This window comes from Triticum urartu, chromosome 3 (genome assembly GCF_003073215.2).
Source record: "Triticum urartu cultivar G1812 chromosome 3, Tu2.1, whole genome shotgun sequence".
NCBI classification, from domain to species: domain Eukaryota; kingdom Viridiplantae; phylum Streptophyta; class Magnoliopsida; order Poales; family Poaceae; genus Triticum; species Triticum urartu.
In genome coordinates, this window is record NC_053024.1 from 601658350 (window position 1) to 601683049 (window position 24700).

At 47.0% G+C, this 24700-nt stretch overlaps 1 protein-coding gene and 1 pseudogene across 1 annotated transcript; both read left to right on the forward strand.

Moving 5' to 3' along the window:
• The first annotated feature begins 1882 nt into the window (after positions 1–1882).
• On the forward strand, positions 1883–6709 carry LOC125545267 (protein HESO1-like). The gene is made up of 9 exons (XM_048709157.1): positions 1883–2069; positions 3436–3595; positions 4171–4332; positions 4602–4780; positions 4868–4963; positions 5063–5123; positions 5215–5345; positions 5870–5989; positions 6086–6709. The coding sequence occupies exons 2-9, from the start codon at positions 3445–3447 to the stop codon at positions 6437–6439; spliced, it is 1254 nt and encodes a 417-aa protein (XP_048565114.1). The 5' UTR covers positions 1883–2069; positions 3436–3444; the 3' UTR covers positions 6440–6709.
• Positions 6710–7454: 745 nt separating this feature from the next.
• On the forward strand, positions 7455–9663 carry LOC125547012 (annotated as a pseudogene).
• Positions 9664–24700: the final 15037 nt, after the last annotated feature.

Consider the following 24700-nt stretch of genomic DNA (forward strand, 5'->3'; position numbering starts at 1 on the left):
AGATTTATATATGGGAAGTCCTGTTTCGGCCATCGGGACAAGTTTCGGGGTAATCGGTATTGTACCGGGACCACCGGAAGGGTCCCGGGGGTCCACCGGGTGGGGCCACCTGTCCCGGGGGGGCACATGGGCTGTAGGGGGTGCGCCTTGGCCTACATGGGCCAAGGGCACCAGCCCCAAGAGGCCCATGCGCCTAGGGTTACAAGGGGAAAGAGTCCTAGGAGGGGAAGGCACCTCCTAGGTGCCTTGGGGGGGAGGGAAACCCCCCTTGGCTGCCGCCCCACCCTAGGAGATTGGATCTCCTAGGGCCGGAGCCCCCCCTTGGCCCTCCTATATATAGTGAGGGAAGGAGGGCTTTTCTCCCACGCCTTTGGTTGCCTCCTTCTCCCTCTCCAACACCCCTCCTCCTCCATAGCGCTTGGCGAAGCCCTGACGGAGTACTGCAGCTCCATCACCACCACGCCGTCGTGCTGCTGCTGGAGCCATCTTCCTCAACCTCTCCTTCCCTCTTGCTGGATCAAGAAGAAGGAGACGTTACGCTGACCGTACGTGTGTTGAACACGGAGGTGCCGTCCGTTCGGCGCTAGGATCTCCGGTGATTTGGATCACGTCGAGTACGCCTTCCTCATCCCCGTTCTTTGAACGCTTCCGCGCGTGATCTACAAAGGTATGTAGATGCAATCTGATCACTCGTTGCTAGATGAACTCATAGATGGATCTTGGTAAAACCGTAGGAAATTTTTTGTTTTCTGCAACGTTCCCCAACACTACATCACCCACATCGCACATAACGCAACCGGTAGGGCCAAGGCGGTAGACGCCATTGTCAGCACAGGGGCCGTCGCGGCAGTCGCCACCTCGGACGATGACGACAGTGAAGGTGCCCTTCAGCTCGAGCCGGACATGTTGTTCGCCCTCGCTCAGTCCATCTAGGATGAGCGGCGCATATCATTAGGTGGAACAAATGGTAAATCTGTGTTTTCCATTAGATGGTATGAATTCCACTATTCTACAAGAAAAGAATGATAGGTACAAAGATTTTTGAGCGGGTGGTGAAGAAATACCATCACAAAAAGACAGAAAGCAACAGATACTTTTGGAACTATAACTTTAAACCAACAAGCTCTGCTCGGAATGATCCCATATGGCAAGAGCACATAAAAGACAGAATAGATCAACAAGCGAAGAACACAATTTGTGGCAATGACAAGCCTACAAAAAGATTGGTAGAAGAGACCTATGAGGATGCATGAACATAAGGAGCAAGAGTTAACCGAAGGAAGAAGAGGAACATGAACGAAGAACGTAAAGAAGTGAGGTAAATTGTGTGGTAGAATGGGCCAACATGAATCATTATGTATGAAGTATCTATGCAAGATGGAGATATATACGGTCAGGTATTCAGAGTGTATCGATTTTGAGTCGGATTTTCAGAATAATGACAATGACAATGAAAAATGTGAACTGAGCGTATCTAGGATCCTCGTGTGAAACCAAGTCCTAAATTTGATATTGTTGGTCATATTGTTTTGAATTAATTTCAAGCCATTCGACGATATGCATTCTGTGGGAGGAAATGTTTCCATCGACTATGAAGGCACATGTGATGATTTTGTCAATTTTTTTACGGAGACGATTTTGTCAATCTCAATATGATGTGTCGGCTCAGTCTCTTTGAGATGCTCATGGGGTGTGTGCGCACGTTGTGTAGGTGTGTCAGTGTTAAAAAAAAAAGACAATGAAAAGCATATGAAAATCCTTTATTTCAAAATGGGTCCCAAAAGCCCGGTACCCAGCACGCAAAATCAGGTCTCCTCCGTGTGGCTCATTGAAGAAGTGGACTGTGGTCGCTTCGCAGTCCGGCTTCTCCACAATAAAGAAACTACTCTGACGCGGCTCTGCCAAACAAGCGACGCGATGATCTCGCCCCTCCTTCCTCCCATTCCCACTCCACCTCCGCGAACCTAGCTCCGCCGCAGTCGCATTCATCTGCCGCCTCCTCGTAGCCGCCGACGCCGCCGCCGGCCCGTCGCCTCACAGGACTCCCGTCCATACGCAACCTTATCTAGGTAAACCCCTGGCCTCTCCGGTTTAGTCCGTACACCGGGTTTATCGCTGCTTAATCCGTCGGCGGGTTCCCTTGATCGCCGAGTTAGGGTTTACCGGCCGCCGACAAAGCGCACACCGTGGGGCCGTGCGTTGTTTGACGGCCGAAATACGGCGCCCCGCTCTTCTGGCCTCTGACGAGGCGATGCATCTTAATTCGAGTTCGAGGGTTTTGTGAGATTTTGGGGGCGGCTCTGGTTGCTTGCCGGCCACCGCGCCATTTCCGGCGCTTGCTTACAACTTTGACCCGGCCGTGGTACTACGTGTGGTGCGTACTGTGGAGGCGGTTGTGTGATATATGATGGGATCTTTTATTAACAAATTATAATCTCTGAACAGGGGGGAAATACGTCCTTACCAACCAAATTACTCGTGGCACCGGGGAAATGTGCTATTCAGTACGTTTGGTTTGGATTTGATCTGCTAACATTCATAGTCGCATCGTCTTGTTGCATTGCACGAATAAATGTTGACGGAAGGTGTCGACAAGATTAGTTATAGCTGCAATTTTCTTATGTGCAAGTTCTCGGTTTCAGGTCTGCCTTGCCTCAAGTCTCAACATGTTCTATTTTTAGGAAGAGACAAAATATGTTTGGCTTCCTCAACCCCTCAGAGCAATTATCCTGACCAAGAAACCTCTAGTAAACATGAGAATACTTCATGGAGAAAATAGCTTCATGCTTTCATTTACATTCTGTTGAGAGCAAATATGTGCAAATGAAAACCAGGGCAAACATCCTCCTTCATATAACTGATAAGCTTTGCTGATGTTTGAATAGTCCTAAGTGGTGTATTGGAAGCAGCAGAAGGCTTACACCTTTGATGGCGAGCAGCCGAATGTCCAACGCTTGACGCCTCACATCGAAACTGAAGCACGTATGTGCTACTGTCTGCTTGGCGGGACTTCTAGCCGTACTTCCCTAAGGGGCAACTGCAATCAGTGGCAGGGCCACCTCCAGGAAAACCTAGGCAGCTTCCCAGGCATGACTGGAGATCATCCGCTGAGAAGTGGTATGATCCAAGAGGTTGAAGATGGTGTTTTTTCGCAGAAGTTTACTCACCTAGCCACAGTCAGGCTTGCCCAGGCTCAAAGTCCGGCTGGCTCCGCCACAGAAATGCAGTGTCCGATTGTCAGTGGGTGTTGCCTATCCTTAATTTTTTACATAAACCTTTTCGTTCTATCAACACATCAAGACACGAGGCTTTTCCGCTTAGTTGAGAAAAGGATGTTCTTAATTTATATTTTGTCATATAAGATTTATAAAGCTTAGGCAATGCTATTTTGTACTCTTTTAACTTACTGATTATATATGTAACTTTGTTCTGCAGGGTTTCAGAATGGTTGAGCACGTCCAAAACTATGATGTGCTGGAGAAGTGTACAAAAGATATTCTCTCCATAATCAAGCCAACAGAGGACGATCGGAACAAACGACTGCATGCAATTCAGGAGATTGTGAATTCCATCTATTTAGTTGGTGGCTTAGGCGGTAACTTCTCAGTATCTGGTTACCACACAGCTCTTTTACATCACTTGGACACAGTCCTGATATCTATTAAGTGTGCAATGATAGAATTGTTTGACACAAAGCTTGGGTAGTACTTAAATAAATTAAACTATAGAAGGAAAATGTTTTCCTTTCTGGTAGACTACTTTAACGTAGACCCCCATCTGAACATTTTATTGTACCTTCCATTACTTGTATTACTCAAGGACCTGAAGGAAGGCTTTCCACCTTAAAGGGACTATATAGGTTATGGACTCTGCGTAACAGCTGCATTCTATGAGAACACTCATAAGTGACATGCTTCTAAATCCATAATCCTAAAAGCGTATAAGTCTGGTTTGTGCCAAATGTGAGTGCTGTAAGCGGAAGGCATTGGCTATTCAATGACTGTCATTACGGAAATTGCTCAAAACAGCATACACTTTTACTATTGTTATTCTTTTCTTATACTATGCCTAGTGAGTCAGCGCATATGTTATTTAAAATTTTAGGAGGTGTTGAGAACTTATTAGCACTAGTATGGTTTTCTTATATATTGTTCTGATTTCCCTTGGCAGATGCCGCTGTCAAACCTTTTGGATCCTTTCTATCAGAACTCTACGCAAAATCAGGCGATTTGGATGTATCAGTTGAGCTGCCAAATGTCTCAGGCTTCTCTACAAGCAAGGAAAAGAAGCAAAATCTCTTGAGAAAACTAATGAAAGCTTTACAAATTAGTGGTAACTTCTTTTAGATCCATGCACCTGTGATCATAATGAAAGATCTTGTACCCTAGTGATGTATACGTTTGATCAATCTATTCAAGACCACCCTCTTGATTTTTGGTTGCTTCAGATGTCCGGATCATTTTTCTGATACAATCATGTTCCGGGGTTGTTTGATTGAATGCAATACCTTTTGATGTCTTTACGGATGTACTTATTTAAATTTTGTGATCAATTTTGAAAGAACAATCTTATATTTAATTATATTTCCATACTTTATTTAGGTGTTGCTAGAGATGTGAACTTCATTCCTACTGCAAGAGTTCCAGTCCTTCAATATGTGAGCAACCACTTTGGCATTTCCTGTGATATATCCATCAATAACTACCCTGGTCGAATTAAATCCAAAGTGTTGTACTGGATCAATACCTTAGACAGCCGCTTTGGTGATACGGTTTTATTGGTAAGCTCTTTGTATCCAAGAGATAGTTTTCTGTTTCTACAATTTCTTAGTTATAAGCCTGAGTTTAACACCATATTTCTCTTGCAGGTCAAGGAATGGGCAAAAGCTCAAAACATTAATGATCCAAAAAATGGAACCCTGAACTCCTATTTGCTTTGCTTACTTGTCCTTTTTCATTTTCAGGTACTTTTTTTTTTTACTTTGGAAGCCACCTATTTCTTATTTATAGTTTTATCAAACTCAGCAGCTTATCTCTCGCGCTCTTTACCTTGCATTTTGCAGACATGCAAGCCTGCAATTTTACCACCTATGAAAGAGTTTTTTGATTTTAACATTCTAGGAGGTGAGGCGAAATTGGCTTGTTTGTGAGACTAATGATTGTCTGGTGTACTGCGTATTAGTGCTGGTAATTTACCCCTTATGTTCACATGCAGAAATTGGGCCTTATAATGAAAAAATTGTTGATGAGATCTGTGCCACAAATATAGCAAAATTTCGACGCCGGAACATAGGGCAAAGAAATCAGAGCTCTCTGTCTCATCTCCTTGCAACTTTTTTTGAGAAGGTAATTGAACATATTGTCCAGTACATTGTTCTTATGTGGTGTAGTTAAGTTTGTTCAAATGCAGGATCCTTACTGGGTTATAACTTATAAGTCTGATTAGGCCAGCCTATATAGTTAACCTTTTTGGCAACTACGTACAATTTTGTGGGCAAATCAGTTAATCACTCACCTAATCAAAATTAGTTTCCTTTTGTTAGCTCAAGATATTTTCACTTGAAAGCACATTTGAGTTTCAGGTGAAGTGCACTATTTGCTGTATGTATATGCAGTACTGTAATGAAATTTGGTAATCCCTCCGTTCATTTTTGTAAGTCGTTTCAGACAACTCAAAATAGGTTGTTTTGCACATTGTCGGAAATGTCTTCAAGGTCTTATAAAAGTGAACAGAGGGAGTAGTATGTATAATTTTCATTCGGAAAAGACATAACATGGACTATGCCAAAATGCATTGTACTACTACTGTAGCATTATCATAACCTCTGAGATAAACAAATGTATTGATGCCCATTCAACTGTATATGCAGTACTGTTTGCAGTTTGGGCGTATTGTTGTCCATTCTAGTGAGGTTGTATCCACTTACACGGGTCGGCTCCTGCGAAAACAAGGCGGCCTATACTGGATGACCAAATCTTACTGCTTGTTTGTAAGTATTTCCTTCGTTAATCGTTAGTACATTTAGTGGCTATATTCAAAGCGTTAAAAGTTTTGGCCTCAAGTTGACCAAACCTTTTTTGCCTAGGTTGAAGATCCATTTCAGAGACCTGATAATGCAGCTAGAACAGTTGATGTGCCAGAGCTTCAGCATATTGTTAGAGCCTTCGAACATGCTAAAAGTACAATCTCCTCCAGTAGGCCGGCGGGCCGGAATGAATTGCTTTCGCTGCTGTGCACACCTGAAGTTGGTTCAAAACTAGGTGCGAGAGGCACGGCAAACCGTTACGCAAATCCTGCGATGACTTCAGATCGTCAAGCTAATGTGCATGATGTGACTGCAATGTTTGATGGGCTTTGGCGTGGACGTCTCCACAATGGTTCCGCATCCAGCTCGCGATCCCAAGCATCATCCAGCAGGACAGCAGGGCAATATCGGTAGCAAGCCAACGATATCCACCGACAGGTAGTCCCAGGGTAGCAGCAGATGTTCTTTCAGCTTTTCTACCAGCAGTGTGTACCAAGTATGTTTAATTAGTTAGCTTTTGCCCGACGATCTGCATCCTTATGTTACTTGACCTAGTTCGCAGCCGGCCTCATGTGCTTGAGCCCGTGGTCATGTGGATTGTAGGATCCAAAACTTGTAGTATCGGTTGACTGAACCTTCTTGGAAATTTTCGTCGCTATGCATGCAAGTGCTATGAAATTCAAAGATGAGGCGGACCATGTATGATGTATGGAGTCATGCAGTCATGCTTTTGCTTTTTCTCCCTCCGTTCCTAAATATAAGTCTTTTTAGAGATTCCACTATGGACTACTCCCTCCGGTCCTTTTTAGTTCGCATATAAGATTTGACTGAAGTCAAGCCTCATAAAGTTTGACCAGCTTCGTAGAAAAAAATGTCAACATTCACAATTTAAAATCAATACCACTAGATGTGTCATGACTTAAAGTTTCATATTATATAACTTTAGCATGATAGATGTTGATATTTTTTCATATAAATACAGTCAAATTTTGTGAAGTTTGACTTCAGAGAATTCAATATCCAGAATAAAAAGAACCGGAGGAAGTACATACGGAGCAAAATGGGTGAATCTACACTCTAAAGTATGTCTATATACATCCGTATTTAGTTTGTAGTGGAATCAAAAGACTTATATTTCGGAACGAAGGGAGTAGCACCTTGTATACTAAGCTTACGTACAGATTGTCACCAAGGTATGGAATAACGGAAAGACATGAGGCTTCCAGACTGACGAGACCACCACAGCCAATGAGGCTTCTTCTAGTTAGTTGGCCTTCGGTATTTACCTAGTCCTGAATATAGGCATCTTTCTGAACTGGTTGCAAACGATTGTCAGAAATATAACCTGCCTGACAGTACAATTATAGCTGATACTTTTTTCTTTTCTTTTTGAGAAGTTACGGCTGATACAGTTGAACCTATACTGGACATGCCCCTGGAGGATCCCACTGGGATGACTCAATTGGCAATCGTCGCGGTGGCAAGAAGTATAGTCCCAGAAAGCCATAGACAATGGCAGGTGGAGCAGTTTCTGCCACGATGGGTGGATCTTAGTGATTCCAGGGTTTCAATATGGACTTTGTGAAGGCGAGCGACCACCTGAGTCATGCACGCAGGGCATACTCAAAATCCGTGGAGGCGTCCGAGCCTATGATCGCGTCCTAGCTAACAACGAGAAGCCCGGCTGCCGCTTCGTTAGATTTCAGCATAGCGCCGATCGGTGCGTCTCAAGTCTCAACAGGCAGCTCGCAACTGTAGTTATTACATTCTTTATGGCCAGAAATGGAGATGGAGTCACCTCGCAACGTCGTAAGTTTACGTCCATCCGGACTTCTCGTTCAAACCTCACCTCCCCCTAACGAACGCCAACATAGAAAAACCTTCTTTTGTCCAGTGTCAACTATGCAGAGCCGGGGTGAAGGAAGAATTAGTGCGTGCCAAGACGATCGAAGGCCGAGCTAGCGCGAACGAAGACGAAGACAGAATCAACGCTCTCCCCGACGACATTCTTCTCCAGATCCTCGACCACCTTGATCTGCGCACGGAGATTCAGGCCAGCGTGCTCTCTAGACGGTGGAGGCACCTCCCTCAACCCTCATCAGCTGTCTTGTCTGCTCATGAACGTGGCCGACTTTTTTTTTCTCGAATACGCATAGCATAGCATGCGTATCATTTTATGTACTACCCCTATAAAAGCACGAGAGGGCGGAGAACCAAATCATCCTATCCGTTGAAACTTGCAATCTGATGGTCCAAATGGCTCCAATCTATCAAACGTGTTTTACACTTTAATTACCCACCAATGCCACTCCACGTTTCCACTAACCCGCCGATCCCACGCTAATCCATCCGTACCCCTTTGTCGTCCTAGAATACATGAGCACGATGCCACGATCCACATGCCATCCCCCCCTATTGCTGCCGCCAACCGCTTGGAGGGTCACCGATCACCGCTCCTCCACTCTGCCGCCCCGCCACCGCCCCATGCCGTCGCCACACCCCTATGAGCGCTCGCATCTGCTTAAGCGTGGGTCGCCGTATCGCCGCCAGCCGATTCTCCGCTGGGCCGAGGCTTAATCTGCTTAAGAGTGGGTTGCGGGAGGTGTGTCTCCGTCCGAGTGACTGCACCGCCGAGGCAGTAGTGGTCGTCCGGGCCGCCACCCAGGAACCACGGCCCTCCTCCGCAGACCCGCCAGCATGGGCTGCCGCCCAGGCTCCACGACGACGACGGCGAAGAACAAGGTACGCCAGGGAGGCGAGGCCCTGCTGGCGCACCCAGTCGCCACCACCAGGGCCGCGGGCCGCCGAGAGGCTTAGCCGAGCGGCCGCCGTCCAGGGAGCAATCCAGACGCGCGCCGCCGGCAGGCATGGCCCGCTCGCCCGACGCTCTGCGGCTGGATGAGAATTTCGACGATGAGGCAGGGTATAGGGACTATGACAACGAGGAGGCCGAGGGGGAGGGGGAGGTTCACTGGGGGGGGGGGACATGGTCGGGCGACGCCATGCCCAAGCCACCCGCTGGCTTCGTCCTTGATGACCATGGCCAGTGCATCGCTCCCGCCTCCAAGCGCATCGTCACCCTCGTCAGGTGCTCCACATTCAGTTTTCTCCTAGCTAGCAGTTCATACTTGAAATGCATTATCCAAGTTCATCTTGCAAATTTGTGCAGATTGATGACGCGAACAATAGTCCATTGGAGTGCATAATCGGGAGGGTGTTCAGCAGTACGTAGGATCATGAGTGCTTTCTTCTCTGCCCGGTCGACTGTGATTAACCACACTCTACAAATTAGTTGCAAACTTGCAATGTTCATTAGTGATTTCCCTCTCCTATGATTACTTATTTCGTGCCTGTGCAGGTGCTCAAGAGCACAAACTTCAGTGGCTGGATCGCTGTATGTCACTAACTACATACATTACTCATTTATAGTTCAAACATGGTTTCAATTGATGCTAGAAATATTTATTTCGGACAATGCAATTGATGTGTGTTTGTAGGTTGCCTCTCTTGGGTGATATGATTTTTTTGCGGTTTCTCATAAACTGCAGTGTGTTATGCAGATGGAAAAAGCATTCAGGTTCTGCATCCTGCCCAACAGGTTATTTGTTATGACACAAGAACTTTATTATGGTTTTTGATAAAAGAAATATTTACTTCGAAATAGCTTGAAGGTTATCGATTATATGTAGCAAGGCCATTTGATTAAGTTGGCTCTTTCTTGACACCATTTTCTATGCAAGCTATTTGAATACATATTTTCCAAAACAAAGTACATAAGTGTGTTTGGGTGAGGCCCAGATTAAACATCTCACATTTTGTTTCAGAAATCATCTCTACTTAAGTCCAAGAGGTCACCAGGTGAAGGGATGGATAAACTATTAGGTTGCATTAATTTGGAGCTATGAAACTTGAAAGGATCGATATGGTTGACTAGAGGGGGTGGTGAATAGGCAACTACCAATTTTTTAGCTTTTCTTTACCAAATTAACCTTTGCATCAAAGTAGGTTGTCTAGATGTGCAGCTAGGTGAACAACCTATATGATGCAACAACAACAAGCACACAAGCAAGCAAGGGAACAAACACTAAAGAGCTTGCACAAGTGAAGGTAAGAGATAACCAAGAGTGGATCCGGTGAAGACGAGGATGTGTTACCGAAGTTCCTTCCTTTTGAAGGGAAGTACGTCTCCGTTGGAGCGGTGTGGAGGCACAATGCTCCCCAAGAAGCCACTAGGGCCACCGTATTCTCCTCACGCCCTCACACAATGCGAGATGCCGTGATTCCACTATTGGTGCCCTTGAAGGCGGCGACCGAACCTTTACAAACAAGGTTGGGGCAAACTCCACAACTTAATCGGAGGCTCCCAACAAGACCACGAAGCTTCACCACAATGGAATATGGCTCCGAGGTGACCTCAACCGTCTAGGGTGCTCAAACACCCAAGAGTAACAAGATCCACTAAGGATGAGTGGGGGAATCAAAAATCTCTCGGTGGAAGTGTAGATCGGGGCCTTCTCAACCACTCCTGAGCAAATCAACAAGTTTGGTTGGCTAGGGAGTGAGATCGGGCGAAAATGGAGCTTGGAGCAATAATGGAGTTTTAATGGTGGAAGAGATAGGTCAAAGGGGGGAAGAAGACACCCTTTTATAGTGGGGGAAACAATCCAACCGTTACCCCCTATTCAGCCCAGCAGAGAGCGGTACTACCGCGGGGGCAGGACGGTACTACCGCTCATAAGCGGTACTACTGTTCCCCCTCAGCGGTACTGCCGCGCTGGAAGAGAAGAGGCTGGGGCTGGGACCCAGAGCGGTACTACCGCGGAGGCAGGGCGGTACTATCGCTCACAAGCAGCACTACCGCCACTACTACCGCAGCTAGTACCGTAAAACCCGACACGAGAGAATGCGCACTCGAGTCGAGGCGGTAGGAGCATGGAGCCACAACGGTACTGCGGCTGAGGCCAACCAGCGGTACTACCGCTCCGAGGAGCGGTACTACCGCTTACTGAGCTTCAGCCGTACTACCGCTATACTGCAGCTAGTGCCGTAAAACCCGACACGAGAAAAATGCGCACTCGAGTCGAGGCGGTAGGAGCACGGAGCCGCAGCGGTACTACAGCTGAGGCCATAAAGCGGTACTACCGCTCCGAGGAGCGGTACTGCCGCTTAGTGAGCCTCAGCGGTACTACCGCTGTGGCCCGCGGTACTACCGCTGGGTCCAGGAAAAGACACAAAAGGGAAGAAAAGAGAAGCTCCAGAGAGACGAAAAGAAACGGTGGGTGTGATAAGAACGTGTACGTGTTGATTCCACCCAACCCATACTGAAGTAGATCCCCTCTTGATAGTACGGTGACTACTACGAAACTTAGTCCACCAACAAAGTCACGAAAGAAGCTGCACCGTCTTGAGTAGAGCGCCGAAGGGAAATAATCGTTTCGTGCCGAAAGATGAATATCTAAAAGAACTCAAAGCACCCGATTAGTCCGCAAATGCATTGTCATCAATCACCAAAACACCGTAGGGATAAATATGCCCTTACAATCTCCCCCTTTTTGATGGATTGATGACAATACGGGATTTGCATAGAAAAGAGTAATGACATAGAATGCAAGAGAACCTATGCCTCTAAAAAATAGACAGGCTCCCCCTAGATGTTGTGCACACTCGATAAGTGCTTTGGACTGCACGGCACACATACTAGGATCACGGCTCCCCCTATATTTTAGAGACCAACAACCTAAGCAAGATATATGAAAACAACATATATGATAGGATAAGCATGCAAGCTATAAGATACCGAGGTGCATAACACATAGATAAGATAACAAAGGTAGCATATGTCTTACACCATATGTCTGGGACTTAGGTCTCACACACACAAAACCAAACAAAACCAACAACGAGAAAGCAAACGAACGACACAAAGACACACTCGCAAACACAAATCCCTAAACTCTCTCCCCCTTTGGCATCGAGACACCAAAAAGGGCAGAGAGGGACACTACGACTCCAGGTGATGGGCGAGGAAGGTCCTGAACATCACATCTCTGCATCTTCATCGTGGGTTGAAAAGTGCTCGGCATCGGAGTCGGTCCAGTGACAGTTCTGATGAATCCAGTCCTCCTCTTCAGTGATCTATCCCTCAGACCCACTGACAACTGTGGCTCCCAACTGACGCATGATCTCCTTGTGGCGCGTCCTGGCATTCTTCTCCGCCACATGAGTCATGTACTGACCATGGGACTCCATGCAGAAGAGCTTCTTCATCTTGCGCTTGAGCTTCTGGGCCCAAGATGGTTCTGCATTGGAGTGGCTAACGTCCTCATCGTGGGTATCAGGAGCAGCCTCACCCTCAGTTCCCATGGCAGCAGCGGCAGCAGACGGGCCCCCCGTGGCAGCAGTAGCAGAAGGACCCCCTGTGTGAGGCGCTGACCAGTTGTCCTTCTTCCTCAGGCGCTTGATCTCATGTGACACCAACTCTCCAGTTTCTAGCAGCACTCTGGGATAAGTCTGTGCCCAGGCCTTCTCAATGAGCCTCATGATGAAGGGACCATAGATAGGACACTTGCGCTCAGACACGGCAGATACAAGTTCAGACCACATGACATGAGAGATATCCAGGCTTTCTCCAGTGTTTGCTTCCTTCTCATGCTGACAGAAAAGGAGCATGTCCACGAGGTAGGAGTGAACCTGATCCAGATTCCCAATGCGAGGGAAGAGAGTCTCACGGAATATGCAATGAAGAATGTCCAGATACGGACACAGCTCGTAGGTCTTCTTCTCAGTGACAGGGTGAACCTTCACAGTGCAGTAGGGCCAAAGAGCTTGCTTGTGGGTGGAAGTAACATGGCGGTGAGGACGGAAACAGACAGGAGTCTCAAGCCCGTTATCCACCACATCAAGTAACTCCATGAACGCCCCCCACTTGACAGAAAGCCGCTTGCCATTGGTCATCCAAGTCAGAGTCCTGTCGCTATTTGTTCCAAGATGGACGGTGGCAAAGAATTGAGCCAACAAATCCGCATCGAAATCCTTGTTGAACTGCATGATCCTGAGAATGTTCAGCTGAGTGCACATCTGAAAGGCTTCTCCAAAGTACTCTGGATCCTTCTGCATAGCATCGGTGTCAATGGAGCGAACATCAACATAGAGATTCTTCTTGGCCTTGATCACATCAAAGTAGATGGCAAACTGAAAACGGTTCCAGAACGGACGGTTGACCAAAGTGGGTTCTTGGTCCACCGTATAGGGGTTGCGGCGACGCTTCTCCCAAAACTCCTTGCTGGTCATCTCAGTCACAGCCTTCCCTTTTGGCTTGTTGGCGGCTCGCTTCGATTGCTGAGGAGGTGGAGGAACAGTTGCAGAAGCACTTGCTGGAGGCGGTTGGGTGCTCGAGGAACCACCGGTAGGCTCTGAGGTCCGGTAGCGCTTGGAGGTGGCACGCCCGGGGTTGATGCGGCGACCTTGTTGCTCGGAAATGTCATCACCTGGAGCCAAACACAAAAGGAGGCAAAACAACCAGAAGAAACGAGCATAAGCCAACAAACACAACAAAAAGATCAAGCGAAGGTAGGAAAATGATGGAAATTGGCATGCAGCGGTAGTACCGTGATCAGCCCGCGATAGTACCGCCCTAAACGGTAGTACCGCTCCCAAAACCGCCCTAGGCCAAGCGGTAGTAACCGCTCCAAAGGGAGCGGTAGTACGGCTTGAGGCGGATACACGGCAGTTTCAAAGCGCGAGGCGGTGAAACAGTGGTTTCCTACTACCGTGGACAGATCCGGCACTACCGGCCTACCAAATTCAAAAAAAAATTCCTACCAAACATCAATCTAGATGATCTAGTTGCCTTCTCCAACCAACTCAAGCCTAGATTTAGCCAAAAATCTAGAGATGCAACCACCATTGCCCCTAAGCACAAGATCTAAAAGCAAGACCAAAAGAAAGAAGGAACGTGGGCAATACCGGCATCCATGGCAAGAAGACGAGGTGGGGATTGACTCCACCGAAGGAAATGGCGAGGAACGCCCCGGAGGAGGAGATCCACCGGAGCCCTTCCGCGGCGGAACGGTGCTGGAGAGAGAGAGAGGCACGAGGGGGCGAGCGAATGGGTATGGGGGAGAAGAAACCTCCCCCTGCCCCGATAAAAAAAAACCTTGGCCCCGCCCCGCAGCGGTAGTACCGTGCTGGGGAGCGGTAGTACCGCTCATAGGCGGTAGTTCCGCACTTGTGTGGCGGTAGTACCGCTTACATGGTAGTACCGTCCATCACCAGCAGTAGTACCGCTTATCAGCGGTAGTACCGCTCGCCAGCAGCGGCAGTACCACCCAGCACACCGCGGCAACTAGACTACATGGCTTAGCTCTAAAAAACAGAAAACCCGCAACAAAAAGCAAAAGAACACATCAGCAAGAGGCCAAGAAACCTCTATTCAAGAGAGGGCGGTGGCCGAAGCCACCTATGTTTGAGTCAAGAGGTATGGCGCCGCGAAGATTTTAACCTTGGGCCCATGACCAAAACTCGTCTTTTGAGCACACGTGCCATCAGCAATGGCTAAAGTGAAAGACTTGATCAATTTATGCATAATGGGGGAAGGAGAGTTCATCGAGAGAACAACACTCCCCCTATGTCCATGCCTACACCTAAACTAGACAACAAATTGAGCGTGGTAGGGTGTGCACGGGTTCAAGCAACATTGCTCGAATCAATGATATTTAGCTCAAGCCTTAACTCGCGAAATCTTGCTTCATCCAAGGGCTTTGTGAAAATATCTACAAGGTTGTCATGAGTGTTGACATAGTTGAGCTCGATCTCTCCTCGCCTAATGTGATCCCGGATGAAGTGATACCGAATCTCAATATGCTTCGTCTTGAAGTGTTGCACCGGGTTGAGAGAAATCTTGATGGCACTTTCATTGTCACACCAAAGAGGCACTTTGTCACAAGTGACACCGTAATCCTTTAAAGTTTGCCTCATCCATAAGAGTTGTGCACAACAACTACCGGCCGCAACATACTCCGCTTCGGTGGACGAGAGAGACACATAACTTTGCTTTTTGGAAGACCAACTTACCAACGAGCAACCAAGGAATTGACATCCTCCGGAAGTGGACTTCCTATCCACTTTGTCTCCCGCCCAATCGGAATCCGAGTACCCTACAAGCTTGAAGTTTGATCCTCTTGGGTACCATAAGCCAAAGTTTGGGGTATGAGCCAAATATCGAAAGATTCGTTTGACGGCCACATAGTGACTTCCCTTAGGTGCGGCTTGAAACCGTGCACAAATTCCCACACTCAACATGATGTCCGGTCTAGATGCACAAAGGTAAAGCAAGGATCCAATCATGGAGCGGTATACCTTTTGATCCACCACTTTACCATTGGGATCTAGATCAAGTTGGCACTTGGTGGGCATTGGGGTGGGAGCCGGCTTGACGTCACTTAGCTTGAATCTCTTGAGCATGTCTTGAGTGTATTTGGATTGATTGATGAAGGTTCCTTCTCTTCTTTGCTTCACTTCAAACCCTAGAAAGAACTTCAACTCCCCCATGGAGGACATCTCGAACTTTGAGGTCATGAGAGCGGCAAATTCCTCATTGAAAGCTTTGTTAGGAGAACCAAAGATAATATCATCAACATATAATTGGCACACAAACAACTCCCCTTTGACCTTCTTAGTAAAAAGAGTGGGGTCGATTATCCCAACTTCAAACCCACGGTCTTGTAACAACTCGGTAAGGTGGTCATACCATGCACGTGGGGCTTGTTTAAGTCCATAGAGTGCCTTATCGAGTTGATACACATGATCAGCAAAGTAGGGATCCTCGAACCCGGGGGGTTGCTTGACGTACACCAATTCATTAATGGGACCATTAAGAAAAGCACTCTTCACATCCATTTGTTGTAACTTAAAGTTATGATGAGAAGCATATGCAATCAACATGCGAATGGATTCAAGACGAGCAACGGGAGCAAAGGTTTCACCGTAGTCGATACCCTCGACTTGGGAGTAGCCTTGTGCTACCAAACGAGCCTTGTTGCGAATGATAATCCCATGGGCATCTTGCTTGTTCTTGAATATCCCACTTGGTTCCAATGACATTGTGGTTCCCCGTTGGCCTTGGCACCAATCTCCACACTTTGTTGCGCTCGAAGTTGTTGAGTTCTTCATGCATGGCATTGAGCCAATCCGGATCTTCGAGCGCCTCATAGACCTTGTGAGGTTCCACACAAGAGACAAACGCGTGATGCTCACAATAATTTGCTAATTGTCTACGAGTGCTTACCCCCTTTCTTAAGCTTCCAAGCACGTTCGTCATGAGATGATCCTTGGTGGAGAGCTTGGAAGCAACTTTGGCGGCACGACGCTCTAATTCCTCCTCGTTGGTGAGTTGAGGAGCGGTTACTTGATCATCTTGAGCGTCGTCATGAACTTGTTCTTGGTCTTGAACTTGCTCGAGGGAGAGAACTTGACCTTGGGCATCACTTGGTGTGTCAACACCGTCTTGAGTATGATCTTGCCCTAGGTCTTATTCATGAGGTTGAGGGCCTTCACTTTGTTCTTCAGAAGTGTGTGGGCCTTGGGTTGGTGATGGCTCCACTTGAGTGGAGCATTGTCCTTCTCCTTCGGCCACAAGGGGTTCCTCAATGGGTAGGATGAAACCAACACCCATTCTTCTTATGGCTTGAGGAGGAATTTCATCACCTACATCACAAGTGCCACTTTGCTCCACTTGGGAGCCGTTATTCTCATCAAACTCCACGTTACACGTCTCCTCAATAAGTCCCGTGGATTTATTGAGGACACGGTAAGCATGAGAGTTTGTAGCATAACCAACAAATATGCCCTCATAAGCTCTAGTCTCAAATTTAGACAACCGAACACCTTTCTTGAGAATGAGACACTTACACCCGAATACCCGGAAGTACTTGAGGTTGGGCTTGTTACCGGTGAGTATCTCATAAGGAGTCTTGTTCAAACCCTTGCGGAGGTAGAGCCGATTTGATGCATGACACGCGGTGTTGATGGCTTCGGCCCAAAAGTTGTACGGAGACTTGAACTCCACCATCATGGTCCTTGCCGCATCCATCAACGTCCGGTTCTTCCTCTCCGCAACACCGTTTTGTTGAGGGGTGTATGGTGCGGAATATTGATGCTTGATTCCCTCATCACTAAGAAACTCATCCAAGGTGTAGTTCTTGAACTCGGTGCCGTTGTCACTTCTTATTGTCAAGATCTTTGCATTGTGTTGACGTTGTGCTTCATTGGCAAAGTCAATGACGGTTTGTTGGGTCTCGCTCTTCCTCTTGAAGAAATACACCCACGTGTACCTTGAGTAGTCATCCACAATCACCAAGCAATACTTTCTACCTCCAAGACTATCGAAGGATGGAGGCCCAAAGAGATCCATGTGAAGGAGCTCCAAAGGCCTCTTTGAATAAATGATAGTCGTGGGAGGGTGAGCCTTCTCATGTAGCTTTCCTTCGATACAGGCACTGCAAGCACGATCTTTAGCAAAACTAACATTCGTTAGTCCACGGACATGGTCCCCCTTTAGGAGACTTTGCAAAGATCTCATATTGACATGGGCTAACCGGCGATGCCAAAGCCATCCCACATCAACTTTGGCCATTAGGCATGTCGCGGTCTTAGTGGGTCGCTCCGAAAAGTTGATCACATATAGACCGTTCTCGACATGCCCAACAAAGGCTACTTTAAGAGTCTTGCTCCACAAGAGGGCCACGGTATCGATATCAAAGAAAGTGGCAAAGCCCATGATTGCAAGCTGACGAACGGACAGTAAATTGTATGCAAGGGACTCAACAAGCATGACCTTCTCGATCGTGAGATCATGAGAGATGACCACCTTGCCAAGTCCCAATACCTTAGAAGATGAGGCGTCACCCCACTCGACATTGGTGGGCATAGATGGAACCTTGTGCACGTCCACCACCAAGTCCTTGCTTCCGGTCATATGATTTGTAACTCCGCTATCGAGCAACCATGATCCACCACCGGAAGCAAACACCTGCAAGAGATCAATGCTTGGTTTTAGGTACCCATTTTGTAATGGGTCCTTTGATGTTAGTAACAAGGGTCTTAGGAACCCAAATAGACCATTCAACATGCTCATGAAGAGAACCAACAAATTTGGCATAAACATGCCCATCACTAGCACGGCACAACACATAAGAAGGATTAAAATCGCCGGCTTTGTTGGGTGAGGTGACATTGCCCTTCTTGACTTTGTTCTTCTTCTTCTCCTCGGGGACACTTTATCCCGCCCTCACAAAGGTTTGCATGAGGGGAGGAGGTCGTTTGGTCTTGTCATTCTTCTTCTTGTTTTTGGAGTCGGAGACGTACCCAACCCCTTCCTTCGCCACACCTCCCTTTTGGTTGATCAAGAGATCATTGAGGTTCTTCTTGCCTTGTATGCAAGTCACAAGGCCTCTCTCAAGTTGCTCCTTCAACTTAGCATTTTCCTCAACAAGATGTATATGCTCACAACACGGGTTAGTAGCATTTGCATTATCAATTAAAACCATATGAGGAAAAGTTGCTTTCTCCTTAGTTAGCTTCACTTGGAGTTGATCATGAGACTCCTTGAGACTAGCGTGAATACCCTTCAAGGCCTTGTCAAGTATATCAAACTCCTCTTTGAGTCTAGCAAGATCAACTCCGAGTTTGGCCTTCTCGGAATTTAGCACACGAGAAACAACGAGGGCATGATCATAATCTTTCTCTAACTTAGCATGATCAACGTTGTATGACTCCTCAAGAGCCAAACGAAGACCACGCTCTTCCTCAAGAGCATTGGAAAGGTCCGAAATCTCATCGGCATAGTCACGACTATGCCCTTCCATCTTTGAGATGGTGTCTTCATGAGCCTCGATCATGTCATTGGCCTCGCCAAGTTGTTCCAGGAGAGCAACAAAGTGCTTCTTGGATTTTCCCTTGAGTTTGCCCATAAAGGCCTCAAACTCGTTAGCCTCCACATTAACTCCCTCAACTTCATTAATGTTCTTCGATGGGGAAGGATGATTAATGATGGTAGTTTTAATGTTGGAGGTTACCTTGTTGGTGGCTTTCGCCATGAGGCACTTGGCGTTGATGCTCTCGTTGGGTGAGTCGAAGAGGGACACTCGTGACGTTGTGGCAATGGCGACGGAGGCCATGGCAACCGACTCATCATCTTCATCATCGTCATCATCCTCATTGTACTCTTCTTGCACAACCAAGGCCTTGGGAGGAGTCTTCTTGGTGAAGTTGTTCTTGTTGGGGAACGACTTGGCCTTGTCCTTTCGAATGAGTTTGCCACCATTGTCTTCCCTCTTCTCATACGGGCATTCCGCAACGAAATGACTCACGTTGCCGCAATTGTAGCAAGTCCTTACACGTTGCTTGCCCCTCGTGCCACTCGAGGTGTTTTTGCTAAAGTTGTTCCTCGAGTTTTTCTTGCTCCAAAATTGCCTTGAAGCAAGTGCCATGTGTTCATGATATGCATACTTTGTATCTTCGGGGTTGCTCTCCTCCTCTTCCTCTTCTTCTTCTTTCACGGTGAGCTTGGCCTTCAAAGCAAGGTTAGGCTTCTTTCCCCGTTGAGAACGGAGCACCGCATTGTCGGCGGTCTTGTCCAAAATGTTCATGGCCACAAACTCATCCAACACCTCGCTTGAGGTCAAAGTGTGGAAGTCCGGTCTTTGGCGGATGACGGAGGACATGGCCTTGTGGTAGGGCATCATTGCCTTGAGGAATTTGCGCTTGATCCAATTGTCATCCGTGTCCTTGCTCCCGTGATCTCGTAGTGAGACCGCGAGTTTGGTGACTCTCCGATAAAGCTCACGAGGTTCTTCATCTTCCTTCATTGCAAACTCATCGGCCTCATCTTGTACCACTTCATAGTTGGAGCGTTGAATGCTTGCGCTTCCCCGGTAGAGAGACACGACACAATGCCATGCATCTTTGGCCAAGGCGAAGGGACGAAGATGAGGTAGGTCTTCGAGTGGAATTGCATCTTGAATGATGAAGAGAGCATTCTCATTGAATTGATTGTCCGCGGCTTCTCGAGGAGTGAAGTTGCTTGGATCATGTGGGTAGAAACCTTCTTCAATGATTCTCCAAAGGTTAGTGTTCACATGATTTAAATGACGTTTAAAGCGGTAAACCCAAGAATCAAAATCCTCATTTTTCACAATCTTAGGAGGAGGACCGGCATGATTCAAATGAGTAGAAGGAACCGGTCCACCATACACAAGTGGTGGTTCCACATGGGCAAAGATGCCGGTGCCATTCTTGCCACTAGAAGAAGGAGCCTTTTCACTACTAGCTTCCCCCTTGTCGGGGATAGCATCCGACACCTTGTTGGTGGGATCCCCCACTTTCAGCGGTGCGGTGGATAGTTTAAGCCCCTCAAGAAATTTAGTAAACATGTTTTCAAGTTCGGTCGTCATGGAGGTTTTCAATGTCTCCAAGGCTACATTGAACTCCTCACGAGAGACCAAAGTTCCCCCATCGCCCGTAGACGAGATAGAATTCACACCGGAGTGTTCCTCCGCTCCGTCTACGGTATCAACCATACTCTTTGGACGGTAAAGTCCTTAATAAAGAGACGAGGCTCTGATACCAATTGAAAGGATCGATATGGTTGACTAGAGGGGGGGGTGAATAGGCAACTACCAATTTTTTAGCTTTTCTTTACCAAATTAACCTTTGCATCAAAGTAGGTTGTCTAGATGTGCAGCTAGGTGAACAACCTATATGATGCAACAACAACAAGCACACAAGCAAGCAAGGGAACAAACACTAAAGAGCTTGCACAAGTGAAGGTAAGAGATAACCAAGAGTGGATCCGGTGAAGACGAGGATGTGTTACCGAAGTTCCTTCCTTTTGAAGGGAAGTACGTCTCCGTTGGAGCGGTGTGGAGGCACAATGCTCCCCAAGAAGCCACTAGGGCCACCGTATTCTCCTCACGCCCTCACACAATGCGAGATGCCGTGATTCCACTATTGGTGCCCTTGAAGGCGGCGACCGAACCTTTACAAACAAGGTTGGGGCAAACTCCACAACTTAATCGGAGGCTCCCAACAAGACCACGAAGCTTCACCACAATGGAATATGGCTCCGAGGTGACCTCAACCGTCTAGGGTGCTCAAACACCCAAGAGTAACAAGATCCACTAAGGATGAGTGGGGGAATCAAAAATCTCTCGGTGGAAGTGTAGATCGGGGCCTTCTCAACCACTCCTGAGCAAATCAACAAGTTTGGTTGGCTAGGGAGTGAGATCGGGCGAAAATGGAGCTTGGAGCAATAATGGAGTTTTAATGGTGGAAGAGATAGGTCAAAGGGGGGAAGAAGACACCCTTTTATAGTGGGGGAAACAATCCAACCGTTACCCCCTATTCAGCCCAGCAGAGAGCGGTACTACCGCGGGGGCAGGACGGTACTACCGCTCATAAGCGGTACTACCGTTCCCCCTCAGCAGTACTGCCGCGCTGGAAGAGAAGAGGCTGGGGCTGGGACCCAGAGCGGTACTACCGCGGAGGCAGGGCGGTACTACCGCTCACAAGCAGCACTACCGCCACTACTACCGCAGCTAGTACCATAAAACCCGACACGAGAGAATGCGCACTCGAGTCGAGGCGGTAGGAGCATGGAGCCACAACGGTACTGCGGCTGAGGCCAACCAGCGGTACTACCGCTCCGAGGAGCGGTACTACCGCTTACTGAGCTTCAGCCGTACTACCGCTATACTGCAGCTAGTGCCGTAAAACCCGACACGAGAAAAATGCGCACTCGAGTCGAGGCGGTAGGAGCACGGAGCCGCAGCGGTACTACAGCTGAGGCCATAAAGCGGTACTACCGCTCCGAGGAGCGGTACTGCCGCTTAGTGAGCCTCAGCGGTACTACCGCTGTGGCCCGCGGTACTACCGCTGGGTCCAGGAAAAGACACAAAAGGGAAGAAAAGAGAAGCTCCAGAGAGACGGAAAGAAACGGTGGGTGTGAGAAGAACGTGTACGTGTTGATTCCACCCAACCCATACCGAAGCAGATCCCCTCTTGATAGTACGGTGACTACTACGAAACTTAGTCCACCAACAAAGTCACGAAAGAAGCTGCACCGTCTTGAGTAGAGCGCCGAAGGGAAATAATCGTTTCGTGCCGAAAGATGAATATCTGAAAGAACTCAAAGCACCCGATTAGTCTGCAAATGCATTGTCATCAATCACCAAAACACCGTACGGATAAATATGCCCTTACAAAACTGGTAAAAGGATTATAGTTGCTGCAACTCCTAGGGTCAAGGTTTGTTCCACATTTCTATAATTTTATTTATATTTGTACTAATTTATCACATATCATGCATCTTTTCTCCTTTAGACTAATTATTACAGTAGAATATATTGGCCAATAGACTGCCATTCTCACCTTTGGTATTGCATCTTTTTTCTTGACAGCCTGTTACATTGGAACTTGGTGAAGATGTCGTATTTGAGTATGTTGACATTGACAAAAGGTACATGCCGAATGCTGAGACATATACACGTTGTGTGAGGCAGAGGTTAAATGCTCTGTAAATAAAGAGAGACAACAAGGATTGGTGAGTTTATGATCCCACTTTCGTACTGTTTTTATACAAGAACAACAATGAGCGACATATGTACTTCTTATCCAATTAGTTTTCTAGCACGTAAATGTAACTATTTCTTCATGCACGTGAGAAAGACAAATATTAGTTCCTACATGTTTGAGGATATGTATAACCATACTATGGAATGCAATTGTGCCAAGGAGGAACGAGGATGAGAGATGTGTCCTGCTAGACATATTAGCAAATTCTTAATTCATTTGATTACATTCATGAGTATTATTCTATTCCAACATACGGGCTTTGTTCAGTGCATATACAGATATACTATCTTATAGAAATATGTTGTTCAGGGATGAAGAGGTGGATAAGTTTGTGGCTTTACTTACTGAATGTCCAGATCTGTCTTGCTTCTCAGCCAAGGCCTACATTTAGAGTATACATATTCATATGTAAGTGATTTAAGGTCAATTACCTCCCCCTGTTGTAATGCTCATCATCTTAATTCAGACATTGTTATATATATGCACCATGGTTCACGACTATACTTTTTTCCGTAGGGCCTATGCAAATCCATTTGGAACAGTGTTAATATTTTACATTTTGCTACAAAAAGTTGTGTGCTGCAGGTGTCTATACACGGGAACCAAAGAAGGCAACTCGGCAGTTTCTCCCTGCCCTAATCAAGATTCACAATGATAGGAGGGCACAGAGATCATGCTGCCATGGAATCCATCCATTTTCATTGCCTTGCTGCTTTCTAGCTTGTTTCTTGATATTCAATAGCCATATACCTTTAGGACTTGGGATGCGATTTCACATGCATCGCGTAGCTGATGCTTTTGCCGGTTCATGATGAGCTATTTTTGTGTAAAGCTGCTATTGGCCGTGGAAAGACTAGCTATGCATGGCTCAGTTTTATTGAGCTTAGATGAAAATTTGAATGAACCGATTAAATTCATACAAAAAAGGGGCCAAGTACAACCCCAAATTAGAGACACGATGGGATGCCCATCCTGGTCACTATTAGATTTTGTTATTTGTCATCTAAGAGCTACCATTAGACTTACAATCTCGAACGGCTACCTGTATTTTTTAATTTGTCTGTGGACCTGGAATGGCCATTATTTGGGCATAGGACATGCCAGTACGTTTTCTGAAAGTTGCAGGAGAGGCATGCTATTTAAAATGGATAGATTGCAAAAAAAATTGTACCTCCATTGGTCAGGACCTGACCATGGAAGAATGAACACTAAATGTTGTCAAATGAACTACATTGGTCCAGATCTCCATGTAATAAGTGTTATTCTTGCTGCACTGGCTCGGGCATCCGCATTGTCCGTCGACAGGTATGTATGGGTCGTCGCTTGGTACAGCCGCAGGGGGAATGGCTGGCCATTGAACTACATTGGTCAGACCTGTAGGTAATGAGTAGCATGATTCATGTCTTATTTTGGTGATAAAGATATGATATCGATGCAGCCTGATGGTTTGCTGCGAGCAAAGCGATGCCGTTCTATGAGGGAGGCGAGCGGGCCGACGACAACTGTTGTGAGTCAGGCGAAGCGGCTCCGTCGACGGGTATGTATGGGCCGTCACTTGGTACAGTCGCAGGGGGAAGGGATGGCCATTGAACTACATTGGTCAGGACCTGTAGGTAATGAGTAGCATGATTCATGTCTTATTTTGGTGATAAAGATATGATATCGATGCAGCCTAATGGTTTGCTGCGAGCGAAGCGATGCCGTTCTGTGAGGGAGACGAGCGAGCCGACGACAGCTGTTGTGAGTTGGGCGAAGCGGCTCTGTCGACGGGTATGTATGGGTCGTCGCTTGGTACAACCGCAGTGGGAAGGGCTGGCCATTGAACTACATTGGTCAGGACTTGTAGGTAATGAGTAGCATGATTCATGTTTTATTTTGGTGATAAAGATATGATATCGATGCACCCTGATGGTTTGCTGCAAGTGAAGCTATAAATCCTGTCAATTCCCACATGATATCTGGGCATTCTTACACCTGGGGCCGCTTCACTCGGATAAAAGTAAGTAAACAAGAATTAATTCTAACTCCCACATGATAAAAAATAGT